The 14,857-nt window shown below is 30.4% G+C and overlaps 1 protein-coding gene across 1 annotated transcript; it reads right to left on the bottom strand.

The window, feature by feature from the left end:
* Positions 1–7,754: 7,754 nt before the first annotated feature.
* LOC125822163 (protein EXPRESSION OF TERPENOIDS 1-like) lies at positions 7,755–9,618 on the bottom strand. Its single transcript, XM_049501543.1, has 2 exons — positions 8,785–9,618; positions 7,755–8,278 (listed from the first exon to the last, which is right to left on the bottom strand). The coding sequence occupies exons 1-2, from the start codon at positions 9,452–9,454 to the stop codon at positions 7,890–7,892; spliced, it is 1,059 nt and encodes a 352-aa protein (XP_049357500.1). The 5' UTR covers positions 9,455–9,618; the 3' UTR covers positions 7,755–7,889.
* Positions 9,619–14,857: the final 5,239 nt, after the last annotated feature.

The following is a 14,857-nucleotide window of genomic DNA, read 5'->3' as shown; positions in this document are numbered from 1 at the left end:
TAAGTGCAACTCTCTTTACTAAAATCATCACAAGAGGAGTTTCTTTTTGTGCTTTCCATTATTCGTAGTCAGTAGACATTTTATTTCTATGGCCAGAGAAAACAAAAAGAATTATCGACCTCGAACCTATTCTTTTTGTATCAGTTTTTCAAAGAACCGTTCACTTTGACTTTTCTAGTGAGCAATTAATCTGGCCTTTGAAAAAGGAATAACACAATTTTACCCCAAAAAAAAAATGAAAAGAGAAAATGCATACTACTTGTAGATATGCTTATCTATTACTTGGTGACAAATTAACGGATAAATGGATCTGAATGAGTTAATATGAGATGAATCAAATTAATAAAATATTGCGTATTACTTTTATCTCGTCTAAAGTTATTTGAGATGAAATAAGGTAGTTTAAGATGAGCTAAATAATAAGTCATAGCCTAATCCGTCCCACTCTTATCAATTTTTGATTTTTTTTAAAAAATTGTTTACGATTCGTCTATTATTACCAACAACAATGTCTTTCTTGAACAAATATATTTCTATGGAAAAATAGAACGTCTGGTAGAAGTCTTTGCTAAGGATTTTGTGGTTACCCAATACTCCAATAGTTATGTACGCAAAACTTACCTCTTATCTTACAAAGGTAGAAAAGTAGTTTCAACATATCCTTATCCAAATGAACAACAAAATTTGTTTGATTACCAAAATTAACTAATTCGTTGTATTTTAAAAAAAAGTTATATGGGTTAACACATCACAAATGAGTTTTTTTATTTAAATATTTTAATAGTTATATGGATTAAATTGCATACTGAACGAGTTAATAATATGCCTAAACTTAAACAAATAAAATATGTCATACTTTCTTGAGCTAATTTTATCGTCTAATTTAGTGAAATTAATCCAAACACCTTCAAAGGAGTATATATGTATATAGGGTCATGTGAGTTCACTGTACATTTCTAGTCTGATACACCCTACTATTACCCCTTTTTTTTATATAACCCTATCTGCCAGTACAAGGTATCGACTAGCAACATGTATTACAACCATTGGATCTAAAAATTGATATAAATATATAACTGTGTATTTTTGGAACTTTGTTCATATATAAACATCGTTATTATTACAAACCCTTCACATTCTCGTACATATGATTCCACAAGAGTATATATAAATTTGACCCCACCACAAAAAAAAGAAAATATGGGTCCTCCATGAAATCATCTTATGCTTCATCAAAGAATATTTGTAAAAAGAAAAACACACAATGGAATTTTCAGTTCTGGCTAAGCTGCTGCATGTTCTTTTATTTCCTTTTGAAGACTACACATTTATTTGCATACTCTTTTTTAAAAAAATTAAAATTTAATTTTGGCAGCATCTTCTAATCCAAATAACAATCATTCTTGTACTCAAGTGTTGAGAAACTTTAGGTTGACCCTATGGAATGGTGCTAGCTAGGGGACCACTCCATTATCTTGCATTGGGTTTAGAGATGATTCCTATATATATGTATATTTATTTATTTTCTTTATAAAGAAATGACATTAATTAACCTAGTAATCCTGCTTAGTGATTAAAAAAAAAAAAAAAATAACCCACCCTAAAAGGAAAAGATGCTACTCCTATAATCCTTAATAAGAAATGCTAGTACAGTATATAGATATATAATCCACCTCTTAACACTACAAAACCCTAATTACACCCCTTTCATTAACTTGACTTGTTTTTCAATATCCATTATCATACTAAAATTCATTGCAATCTTAGGCATATATAATTCAACTCCAAAGGCTAACCGATTTGTCCAAGTCATATTAAAGAGACCACTCTTTTCTTTTTAATTCGATGTGGAACTTTTCATCACTCCACCTCACATTCAAAACTAAATTAAACATCTTCTCTGCTATTATGTAAAGAAATAAATCTTGAGCCTAACTTAATTTCAAAAGGCTAACTCATAAAACAAAGATTGTTCAAATCATATTAACAAGATCATTAATTCCTTTTTCATCCGATGTGGAACTCTTCAACACATAATTAATGTGAAAATTTGTAATATGGTGTGAGACTGTCAAAACGATTAATCGGTTGCTAGAAAATATTAGAACTATTGAACGATGGATCCAAACTAGTTAGAAAACTATTTCTAGTTAAAGCATTATTAGCTCTTTCCAAATTTATGTGTTCCTTTAGGACCATTGCAATTACATTGAGGAATATTGGAAAATAAATAAAGGAACATACGTCATATAGAGTGTGAGCAAGTAGGCCATCACTCTAAAAGTTGAAGTGTCAGTCAAGTTGACCTAATCCAAACAAATAAATAGTGGCAGACTATTAAGCCAAATTGGCATCTTCTAATTCAATGGAAACTTTCTACTCTTCTCAAACATCTATTTTAACGAGAGGAATTAAGTTATATATGATTTAATATAACTAGTTAAATCATAATAATTTCCTACTCCTAAAACGAAATATGAAAAATGTGGGGAAAAAAATTGTGAGTACAAGTACTCTACATGTAATTCCTTTCTAAGTTAAAAATTAGTCCGTGTCTTCTTCTAACTTTGTACACTATTAGTGATTGAATAGACATGATAAGGGTCAAGTTTAACGTCTACACCAAGGCTCACAACTTAATGGAGATGAGTTTAAACGAGAATTATAAGGACTAATTAGTGATTGAGGTAAAGACCTAATATTAAAAGTGATTGAAATTCTCTCAAAATATGACTTTATTAAGCAGACGCATCTTTAGATAGTCAATTTAAACAAAAAAAAAATAGGCATATTTTAAAATTCAAAAAACTAAAAGAACTATAGTCATATGGAATGCATGCTTTAATAATTCAATTGTCTGGCATGTTAACGACAAACAACGGTCTACAACAAATTTCCAACATTGTCTAGAGCAAGTAAAAGTATTTGTTACTATTATTTTTTTCAAATTATCAAGTACTGAAAGTATTTTTTTAATTATTTCGTACAAATGATGAAGTAATTATCATAAATTTAGGGAAGAAAAAATGTTGAAAGGGAAATTACAGTACATGAGAAAAAACCTGCTTTTGTTTTTGTTGCTCGAGGATTTCTTGAATCTGAGGAAAGTGAAAATCTTTCTTTTTTTGTTGGAACCATGAATTCTATTTTTTTATTGTCCAGGAATATATGATCGAATCTAATTGTTCAAAATTCACAGAGAAAGTAAATATGCAAACAATAATAGTAAGTTGCCAGCATTGGGAATGGGAAAATAGTTGCTCATATCATCTTTCGGCAACCATAATTTAAAACATGACCATTCATACTATATGTTCCCCATGTATTTTTTTGTTCATACATACTAGGTAATATGCTTTTTGTTCCATAGAGGCGGAATCAAAATTTAAATTTTATAATTTTAATATTTATTTATGTTCAATGAATTTCTTAAGATAAATATAGTGTTTGAACTAAAGATACTAAATTCAATTGAATTTGTGATCTATAATCTAGCGCCGCTCCTATTACTTCACCTTCATTCTATGCATGTTCTTTCATTTTGGCATTTATAAACGTCAGTAACCGTGGATATTTATCGTTCATTTCATAGTGATTTGACAAGTTTTCAAATACCTACTGTCAAAACGACTACCTACGAAAGCTTAGACAAATTTAAAAAAAATCACTAAATTTTTCTGTCTATTAGAATTTCCAAGGTTTAAAAATTCACATTATTGAATATTAATTCACCCTTTAGTGCTAACTAATATGAGTTTACTAAAATTAGAGAATACTACACTTGAGTAACATCACGCTGAAATTTTAATTAATTTTTTTTTAAAAAAAGGTTTAAACGGTATTGAGTTACTCCACCAATTACCTTGAAATTTATGCTCAGATTCTTTCATGTCATATCCACTAAACTTGTTTATCAATTGAACCCACATCAAGCTACTAATAGTACTCGAGGCACCATAGCCAAACCTTTCTTTTTCTAGTTGGATCTCCCAAGTTATTAAAATGCTCCAAATTCGACTTAAGCATCTAAATCTGGGTCAATACCTATACTTTCTTCATATCCTACCGATTTGAGCTTCTCTAACTTTCAAATCAATCCATTGAGCTACTAATATTTCTCCACGCTCACTGTTAGTCAGATGAGCTAGTCTCTTTCCCCTCTCTCTCTATATATATACACACTCCAAAGTTACTCCTATTGAGCTTTCTCTTTCCCTCTACTTCAGAAGAGAAAAAAAATTTCACATAAACACCCTATAACAGGTTGTTTGAACACATGTGATAAAGGAAAGTTGCACCTATTTGGCGTTAGTTGTGTAAGAATTAACCAAGGAGATTGAAATGGTACCATCAATTGAATTAAGCGTAGCGTAGGTTAAGATTATATGTGGAACATACGACAAGTAACGTTTCACTTTTTCTTTGAAATCATATGGAAAAAATGAAAATGAGTGGGAAATGCGCAGTATAACAAATTAATATGCGAAGTAGCATAGCTCTAGAATGAATTCATGAGTTACTATCTAAACTCTCACGGAAGGTTCGATTCTCAACCTTGTAATTATCTCCCTCATTTCCTTTTCCCCTCCCCACTATGTAAACTTAAAAAAAAATCAATTTAGAAAATGCTATCTACAAGCACATGCAATCAAATTCCTAAGTTGAAATAATGAGCACTAACATGAGACAGTTCATGTGGACTATGGTCCAAAAAAAATGTACTCGAACAAAAAGGAATAGCCCTTAGGTTGAATAATGGTTTCTTATATCTAGACCAGACAAGGCCAGTGCTGGACCAAACCAGGGAATTTCATTAAACATAAAATGAAAAAATATTCATTGCACTTTTAACCTTGGTCTAAATAAATTTTAAAAAGAAGAAAAGAATTCCATTACAATCTATGTTGCTTGGACTTTTCAAAAATAATTATCAGATTCGCTGTATTTTTAAGAATCCAACACGAGTGCAGCATCAAAAGCGAAGAATCCGTGACAACATTAACAATACAACTAATGGATCCCCAATGGGTTTATTATAATATATATATATATATATATATATATATATATATATATATATATATATATATAAACACATAAACAACAGTTTTACGTACACAATACAAGTTGATATAGATCATCAACCTTTTTACTAAAGTTCCTACGTCAAACAGGGAGTTTTAAGAGCATTCATATATACCATTATGAATTTATGATACAGCACATAGTAGAACTGGACCATAATTCATAAATACAAGTAATTATATATTTAACTCATGTTGTCTCCTTCAATTGCAAAATGCATACTCATTTATTTAAAAATTCAAACAATAGCAATTAATGACCAATTAATATTTGTCATCATAACAAGAAAATGGATAGAGAGGTAATCTCTGATAGACCTCCGACTAACATTTTTTAATCTTCTTAATTTATGAGATATTTTCACAGAAAAATAGAAGGATTATATAATTAGCACATTTTCTTCATTATATAAAAGCAATAGTGACAAAAAGAGAAGGAGAAAGTGACAATATATATATATATATATATATATATATATATATTACCTGTACAGAAATAAGACGTAATATAATTAAACATTTGCTGTATCCTTTGAAGTCTTGGGACATATACATTTTTTTCACACTTGTACGTCTTTTCTTATCTAAAAAAACGAAAATACTGCTCATCTTTTTGTTTTTCTGTTCTAGTAACTTCTCCTTAAATTGCTTCTAATTAATGTTCGAACCATTAAATAAACCTATCAACTAATTAAAACCAACGGAAAATTAACTTTTCCAGCTAAGAATACGGTTATTTTCGCTCATAGAGACAAGGTCATTAAAATAAGGTGGTTACTAAATCAATGTGTATGTGCATATATTATTGTTGTTTTAATATTTCTCTGTCCAAATTTATATGACACATCAAATTTAGTTAGATAATACTACAATTAGTTGGAATTAGGACTATTCTCTAACCCAAGTGAAAGGTTTTAGCTTCATTAACTATATTAAAGACATAATTTACTAATAATGCTTAGGATAATCAAAATCTCAACTGAGAAGAATGTAGCTATAATATTCACTTACCAAACTTACGTGAAAGTACTTGCTCCTTTTCATTCTGTTCTTTCTATAAAAAAAAAAATGATACTCCTCTATCTCAGTTAATGTGATATTTTTCACTTCTTGAGATTTAAATTATGGGAAGTTTAACCAATAATATTCAAAAATGTATTATTTTTATCCTGGTCACATGTGAAAAATTGCAACTTGAAGTACTTCTCATATAATTTTTTAATATTTAAATTACAATTTTATTTTAAAATATTGAATTGATGTACTCCAATTTAAATTCAAATTTAACTTTAAATTCCTTATTTTATCTTTACTGACATATATTTATAGGCACATCAATGCCACAACTAAAGACAATAATTCTAAGTTTTGTTTTTTCTTAAACTTCATGCCTGATCAAACAAACTCATCGAGTAACATAACAAATAATTGGAAGAATTGGCAAAGATGCAACAGAAGAGATAGTAGAAATCTGGAAAATGACAGACTGAGAGGAACAAAAGAGGCCTTTCAATGTAATTCAGATCAGATAGTAACAGGCAACAGCAGGTCAGAAAATTTGCAACCAAAGGGAATCTATTGAATTTATCTGTTGCACACAGTTTACAACAGAAGTAAACATTGACAATGAAAACAGTAAAAACCTTGATGTATATATATTGTGTACGTAAATGCTCTTTAAATTCTTTTTTTTTCTCTCTCTCTTTACTTTATGCCACTTAATTAATTTTAACTTAATGCGTCTGCCAATGCATTTAAACCAAGCCTGAACCAATCAAAAGCAGCAATCCATATCTTACATGCAAATCAAATCTCTTAGATACTCAAAAGCTAATTCAAGATACAACGGACATAACATAGCAACAAGCCAACAACACATAAAATTCTCTTCTTTCCACAGAGTTTTAACACAGTACGTACTGTAAGTCTAACAAAATTTACTTTGTCACCTTTTTTTTTAAATTCAAGATTCACATGTCAATTATATGCAGGCTTTATAGTTAGCATAAATAGGTAACCTATAAACTAATAAATGAGTAATTAATACGTAAAAATAACATGATAGTGTATATGAATATGTTAAACTCTTTACCATACACATATGAAGAGAAGGTAGAAAATGTAGATTAATTAACCAAGGAAGAAATACCTCCTTGAGTGTCAGTCACTACATCGCAAAGGGTTGAGTGTGATGGATAAGATCTCATCACCCTTAGCTAATGAGGTTTCAATTTCATGAGTTGTAAATAGAAAAATGCTTTTCTGTTCAAAGAATCGTATGTGTTGCAAACTTTGCTTAGTCGAGTCCATAAGTTGATACTACAATTACTATAAAAATTAGTATCATGAAAGATGGCAGGCAATACTACACGTTTGTGGAGAAGAAAAAGGTGTTATATTCAAAACACAACTTAGTTCTTTGATCATGAGAGGAACTTTGAAAACATGTCATTTGAAATTTACAATTTCCGAAATTGACCAAGTGAAAGTCAAACGAGAAAATAGTCTGGAAAGAATTAGTTGTAACAGCTATAGCATAAAACAAAAGGACAAAAATCAAACATTACAGCTCAAAGGGAGAGAGAGACCTTATAAGAAATTCCATGAGAATTAATGGAAATAATCCAATTATGATTGAAATTAGAACTTGAAAACTCCCCCTCCATTCTTTCAATTTGCTTCTATTCCAACCCCACCCCTAGAATTTTTCAGCCTTAACGACTACTTACTAACATAACTGTATCTCATTACAGAGTAAAAAGTCAAATGTCAATTTTTTTCGGTGTAGAAGAATATTGAAGCTCATCAAGATCTTGGAGGTGGAAAGAATTGCGTACCAGCCATGAAAGTGTTGAGAGGAGCTGGATATAATGAAGGATCCAGATAAGGTGAGGCTTCGGGTGCTGCACCAGCACCGCCACCACCACTCGTAGCAGCTGACGTGGCGGTGCCGGCAGCACCAATAAGGTTATGTTGGTGACTAGCACTTCCGCCACCGGATGAGCTTTCACCAGCAGCCATGTACTGATTCTCCGGACCTTGATCATATAGAATTCCTTTAAACACGTGGCCACCAATGTTTACGGCTGTTTGATATGCGAATTGATCATCGGCATCGTCAACGGAGCTCATTCGAACGCAGTGAAATACGGCATTTGAAGTTACTTTTGCTGGAAAATTCCCCACTTCTAACCCTAACCACATCAAAAACAAATTGAAGTAAGTTTAATTGGTTCGAGAAGAATTTGCGTAAAATGAGGTAAAAAGAGAGGCATGTGGCTACACAGATATCAATAGCATAAAGAGAAGAGAGAGAGAATAGCGTCTTCTTTGTCAGGATTACCAAAACACAGTGATGAGAAGTTTGAAAGATGAGAAAAAGCAAAAGCTGTGGTTTTACTATTTAACTACAATGGAAGCTCGTTTTTGTCTTTTGTACCCAGATTCCTTTTGTGTCGAGAGTCTATCGCAAACAATCTCTGTCATGTACTCTCCCAGAATCCAGTCTTAAAATTATACTATTGGGTATGTTTGTTTGTTGTTGGGAACTCTTTTTTTTCTTCTTCATAGTTTTCATTATGATATTTTGTGAATTACTTTGTACGAATGTTAAGCTTTTAGTCCTTTATATGAAATTCTTGAGTGTATATATATAGATATTTCTGTGTATAAGGAATTAGGAAAGACAAAAAAAGTTTACCAGAAGTACTGGAAGGTAATATACGAGTGCATACAAGAGAGGAAGCACTTGGATCCTCTCTTTGCCTTTTGGGGTTATCTCTGTGCAGCTGCAGCGTTTGCTGCTGCTGCTGCTGCTGTTGTTGTTCTTCTTCTTCTTGCTGTTGCTGTAAAGTAGAAAGCTGTTGTTGCCTTTCTCTCCTTTTAGCGGCTGGAACCCAAGTGCTTCTCACATGGGTTTGGCACTGCAAGCCTCGGCTCTTGCAACAAGTCCTACATCTCATGTGGGTACAATCTTTCTTCGCTTGATTACCACAATCTTGGCAGCTAATTCCCCCTCCTCCACTCCTCATCATCACCAAACCCGATCCTCCTCCTCCCGAAGGAGGGTCGTGATCGGGCCGAGCCACAGTAGGATAACCGCTATGGCTCGGCCCGATACCTAATCCCACAGCCGTTGTAGGATAAAGATCTTGAAGCGGATTAATTGGATGGCGAATCTGAGGTTGGGAATTAGTGTTTTGCCATAACTCAAAACCTCTGTAGGTTGTGGGCAAATCTTGATGATGATCATTTCTGTACAAAAACCAATTACTTTCTGGAGCAATTACAGTAGGAGGATTATTGGTGGTCTCCTGCTGATCTTGGCTGGTACTTGCTGCTCCACCACCTAGTGAAAAGAAGCCAGCCATTTTGTTGCCTCCTTTAAGCCTTTTCCAAAATTCAATTGTGACTGACAATCCATAGCAGATCACGAACACTGGGTTTGATTATGACCCAAGAATGATATGGGTAGGTACCTCTCCCTTCACTTTTTTCTTGATTTGTGAGTATAATAAAAGAAAAGAATAAGTTTTTTTTTTAAAAAAAATAATACTTCAGTTATTGTCTGTACTATATAAGCGCGTGACAGTAAGAGGGCATTTGGCTAGATAAAAGTTGCAGCTTTTATGTTAAATTTTCTTGGACAGACAAAGTTGAGGAAGAGAGAAGACTTTTGTAGATAGAGATAAATCACAAAGAAAGAGATGGAAGAAGTAGTAGTCCTTTGATATTTGCTTTTTAGGCTTGTATTATGTGGCTTGTGTTTTGGGAGCATTAAAGAGGTAGACTTACAACTCTCTGCAACGCCGCCATGGCCAAAAAAGCAGCAAACGTCTCTCTCTCTCTCTCTGCTCTTTCTGTTCTGCAAAACACACACACACACTAATTTAAGTTTCTACATACACAGGGCCAGTGCCAGTACCATTCTCCCTCTATAAACAAACTCACACTTAAAATCGATCGGTGGTTGTAAAGTGTTTTTGTGCTTTTACTAAGCTAGTGTTCTTTCTCTCTCACAATTACTTACTTATCATCCTATGGTTCTAAGACAAATAAAATTCCAATCTGTCGGCTATTCTTTTGACACGCGTCGAACACTCAGCAGTTGCTTCCTTTGGCCTTTGTACCTCCAAAAACCTCCTGCTTTATGTCTCTATCCATTTAATTGTGCGTTAATGAATACAATAAGATAGTTTATCTTCTTGTTCCTTTCATTTTTTGTTTCCTAATTACCATGCAATTATGCCCTTAAATTTTAGATTAGCATATCACATACTTACTAGCTTCTCAAATATTTTTTACTGAAATTAGGATGCAAGTTTTAAAATGCTTTATTATTTTAAATATATTTCACTTTTTTTTGTTTTGTAAAACATGAAATATTCGTAAATTTGACATAAAATTATTATGAACTAGAAAATACAATATTCTTAAATTATAGCTTGATACTATTATTATACTTTAATAAAAACTAATATAATACAATTAATAGCTACTACAATTTTTCAAATGAAAATTATTTACGAAGATCTATAGGTACAAAAAAGTAAATAAATATAATGATATTAACTAATTATTTTTTAATATAATCATCCAACAAACAATCTCTTTACAATCAACATGCATTTCCAGATCAAATGACCGAAAAATGATACATGAAAATTAGTTGGGATAATAAATAAATGGTCTTCTAATTTTTATAAACTATAAAATTTGGGATAAATTTAAAAAGAAATCTAAGGATAGGCCCAAAAATAAGTGTTTAGACGAGCATTATATTATTTTATTTTTCCAGTATTGTAATATATATTCATTCCATCCCTGTATGTTTTTGGGTCCATTTGGTTCACAACTTCACATAGTAATAATACTGAGATTATTTTGTTATAAATTATTTATGTAAAAACTAACAATAACAGTTTTTTTATTAAGGTTACTAACAAAAAAATATTGCTATTCTAGAATGATTTCTCACACTTATAAAATTATGTCGGACATATTTTTATTTTTGTTGTCACTAATATTTAATTTTTATGTTCTCTTCTTAAAGAATTAATTTATTCCTGTTTCTATCTTTCGATCGGCCACATGCATTTCATTAATGTCATTAAACTTCTTTAAATTATATCGTTCTAAAAAATATAGGAAAAAGATATTTGTCTACTCTGTTTTAGGCTAGTCTTTTCCATCTTTTTTTTTCAGATTTCGATAACGATTCTTCATTTTTCGTTACAGCTCTTCTTCTGTTAGTTACATACTTCTACTTTTTCTTTTGGGAAAAAGACCAAATACACTCCTTAACTTTGTCATGAAGAGTTGATATTAACTTAATATATATCTTTACTGTTATATAAATGACTCACCTATACCCTTTTCTTCTAACGGAAGTGAAAAACTAAATTTTAATTTAATTTTTAATTATTTTAAAAAATATATATATAATCCCATATGGGTATATTTAATCCTCCTCAAACAAATTTTTTTAACTTTTTTTATTTCAATGACTAATTTAGATTTATTATTTTGATGATCAAATTTATTTATGTTTCACTAATATTCTTGTAAAATTTATTATAAATGACCTAAATTATTATTTTTTAAATACAAAAACTAAATTACAATATAGCTGAAAAAATAGTTTTAAATTATAATAGTCACAAAAAATAGTTTAATTTTTTTTCTTTACACTAAGGAATGAAAGAAAAAAAATAAAGTAAGAAACTCAAATAATGATAATCAAAGAAGTCAAAAAAATAATTTATGTATGAAAAAAGATTAAAGTATACCTTTTTGGTTTAAAAAAAAGATTAAAATATACCTTGAACTTTGCAAGAAGGATCTCATATACCTCTAAATGATTTTAAAATTGTCAAAAATATAAATTTAAAACTAATTTTTCATTTCCGTTAAATGAAGGGTATATGTTAGTTCATTTTGTAATGGTAGGGGTTTATGTGAACCACTTTCATAACGAGGAGCATATCAGCTCCAAATGGCAAGGTTAAGGGGTATATCATACGTTTTTTTCCCTTTTCTTTTTAACTTTCTGAAAGCTAAAATAATAAAATAGTTGAATTAAGGAGAATATGATTAGAGTCATAGTGCACAAAACATGGGAATATAATTTTATTTTATGTAACATATATATTGAACTAAAGTGAATGGGATAGTTTGTCCACTGGTAAAAAAATTGTTATAGCTTTATTTCACTAAAGCTTGAAACATTACAGTGGATATAAGTTTAGCTCATGCATATATGCTTCAGATCATTACTTTAAAAAAAAATTAGTTTTTTTCACTTAAAACAGGAAAAGATAATTAAAAAATTAACATAAGTCGCAAACATGTCTATTTGTAGTAATTACGACTAAGCAAACCTAAAATATGTAATGAATAAAACTTACTATCAAGTTTAGAGGGATCAAAAGGTATTTATGTCAATTTCAAATAAATTCTTTTGTTTAAATACATGACAGAAAAGAAAAAAAAAGTGAAATATGTCGGATCAGAAGTCCATGACTGGTAGGGATGGCAATTGGGCGGGGGCGGACGGCACGGATTTATCTTAATCCGCAAATTTTTTAATTTATTTCGCTTCGTTCCGCATAACATTTTTTTTTCATTTTCAACCCGTCCCACCCCCACCCGGATAGACCCGTCCCCATGAATTTGCCCGCATAATTTTTTCCTTATATATTTTTTCTAGTTAAATTTTATATTAAAAATAAGAGTCATAAAAATAAATTCATTTTTTCATTAAGTTTTATTAATTTAATAGATAATGACTTGAAAAAATATTTTTTTGATGTGAATTGGGAACACGTAATAAGTTGTATTATTTTTTGTTGAACCATTCTCATTTACTATCTTGAATATTTTAGTATCTTTAAACAAATTATTTTAATAAATAATGTTATATCACTCTTATAACCGCATTAATTTATAAAAAAACGCACTCCAACTCACCCCACATAACCTTAACCCCCCCCCCCCCGCGACCAGCCTCGAATATTCTTAAACTCACCCCACCCCATTGCCATCTCTAATGACCAGCGCTTATCACCAATTCCCTTCGTCTCATTTTCTTTTTATTACGTTTCAAAAAGGAAGTTACATTTTTATAATTAAAAATTAATCAAGTTTACAATTTTATTTTTATTCTTTCTCAAATAGAATGTCATTTTTTAGAAATTACAAATAACTTAACTTAAAAATATCTTTTACCCTTAATGATGACATTTATATTCAGGTAAATAGCTATAATTTGTTTTAAATCACTAATTTTTTTAACAAATTGTGTAAAGTAAAATGATATTCCCTCTATTTCATATTAACTGAATTTATGAGAAATGAACAATTATTTAGAAAAACATTTAATGTCATAATTTTAAAATCATACTTTCTACTTTTGTGAAATCATAAATATAACTTAGCAAATTGTGCAATTTATCTCTTAAAGGGTAGCAAACTTTATTAAAGAAAACTCAAATATATATATATAAAAAAAATTCAAATTCATCTTAGAACTTTGAATAAATCAATTATTTTAAACAATAAAAATAGCCCCAAAAATTCAATTAATATTAGCTATGTCCAACAATAGTTGTCCACTATTGACTTTGCACACTTGTTAAAAAACTATAAACAGAAGGTAATTTTACTATAATTAATACTCCCTCGGGGGACGGAGGGAGAGTAGTTAGCGCACCAATTATATTCATTTGTTTATCCAGGGCTCGAACTTGAGATCTCTAGTTAAGGATGAAGCAATTTTACCTCTACATCACAACCCATCTTGGTAAAAGAAGGACTTTATTATAATAATAACTAGATACACATGTTTTCGTTACCCTTTGGTACAAATTATTTTGTTTTGATACTTTGTTTTAGTAATTCTAGTATACTATAGTTCTTATTAAATTAAATCTATCACAAAATATTTTTGTCATAGAGTAGAACTTGTAATAATGTTCTCCACGTAATTAAACGGTCTAAAGGATTGCAAGAAATCTTTAAAAAGTCCAGAAACTTCGGAGAAGTAATCAAAAACGGATTTAATTATATTTTTTTATCACCAAAAACCATTTAAACCTATAGTTTTATTTGAGTTAGCAAACCTCCACTTAATTAACGCCTATATAATTTTTTGATTAATTGTGCATAGTATTAAAAATGCTGCAATAATGAGGAGTAAACAGTGTAGTATAGAGATGATTCCATCAATGTTTTTCTTTTCCCCCTATTTCCGGAGAAACTTTCAAATTTTAATAATTGTTGTTTTCACGAGTGACTTTGAGTGGACCATTTTTAATGTTGCACAAAGGAAAATGTATCAATTTTTACTAGTAAGTTATATTACTCCTTATCTTTTTTCTATGTACAATAATATTACTAGTAGTATTATAGATTGGGATTTTCCACGCTTTTGTAGTTTAAATAAGTCAACTGTAAAGGGTACACAAATATGTAGACGTCTATAAATTACACGAAATAGTATGAAGTAAATTTATCTACATAAGACATGAAATATTGTTCCACAAACTAATTAGTTAACTTTAAAGCAGCATGAAATTTGTTTTCTTTATTAGTTTTTTAATCCTAAATCCCCTTGTTTGTTGTTGGGAGGTAAGAATTATGTCTCGTAATTCAAATTTACAATAATGTACAAGGTAGGGGTCCAGACTAAACCCTTGGTCACAGTGGGAGGTGAAAGTACTAGTGGATGGATTATAATTTAGTTGAAAGGGATGGGGGTTGACTAGTACAGTGAG

This window comes from Solanum verrucosum, unplaced genomic scaffold (assembly GCF_900185275.1).
Source record: "Solanum verrucosum unplaced genomic scaffold, falcon-dt-bn FXZP01000103.1, whole genome shotgun sequence".
Classification (NCBI taxonomy): Eukaryota; Viridiplantae; Streptophyta; class Magnoliopsida; order Solanales; family Solanaceae; genus Solanum; species Solanum verrucosum.
The sequence above is the reverse complement of the archived record's forward strand: the minus strand, read 5'-3'. Positions and strand labels throughout refer to the sequence as shown.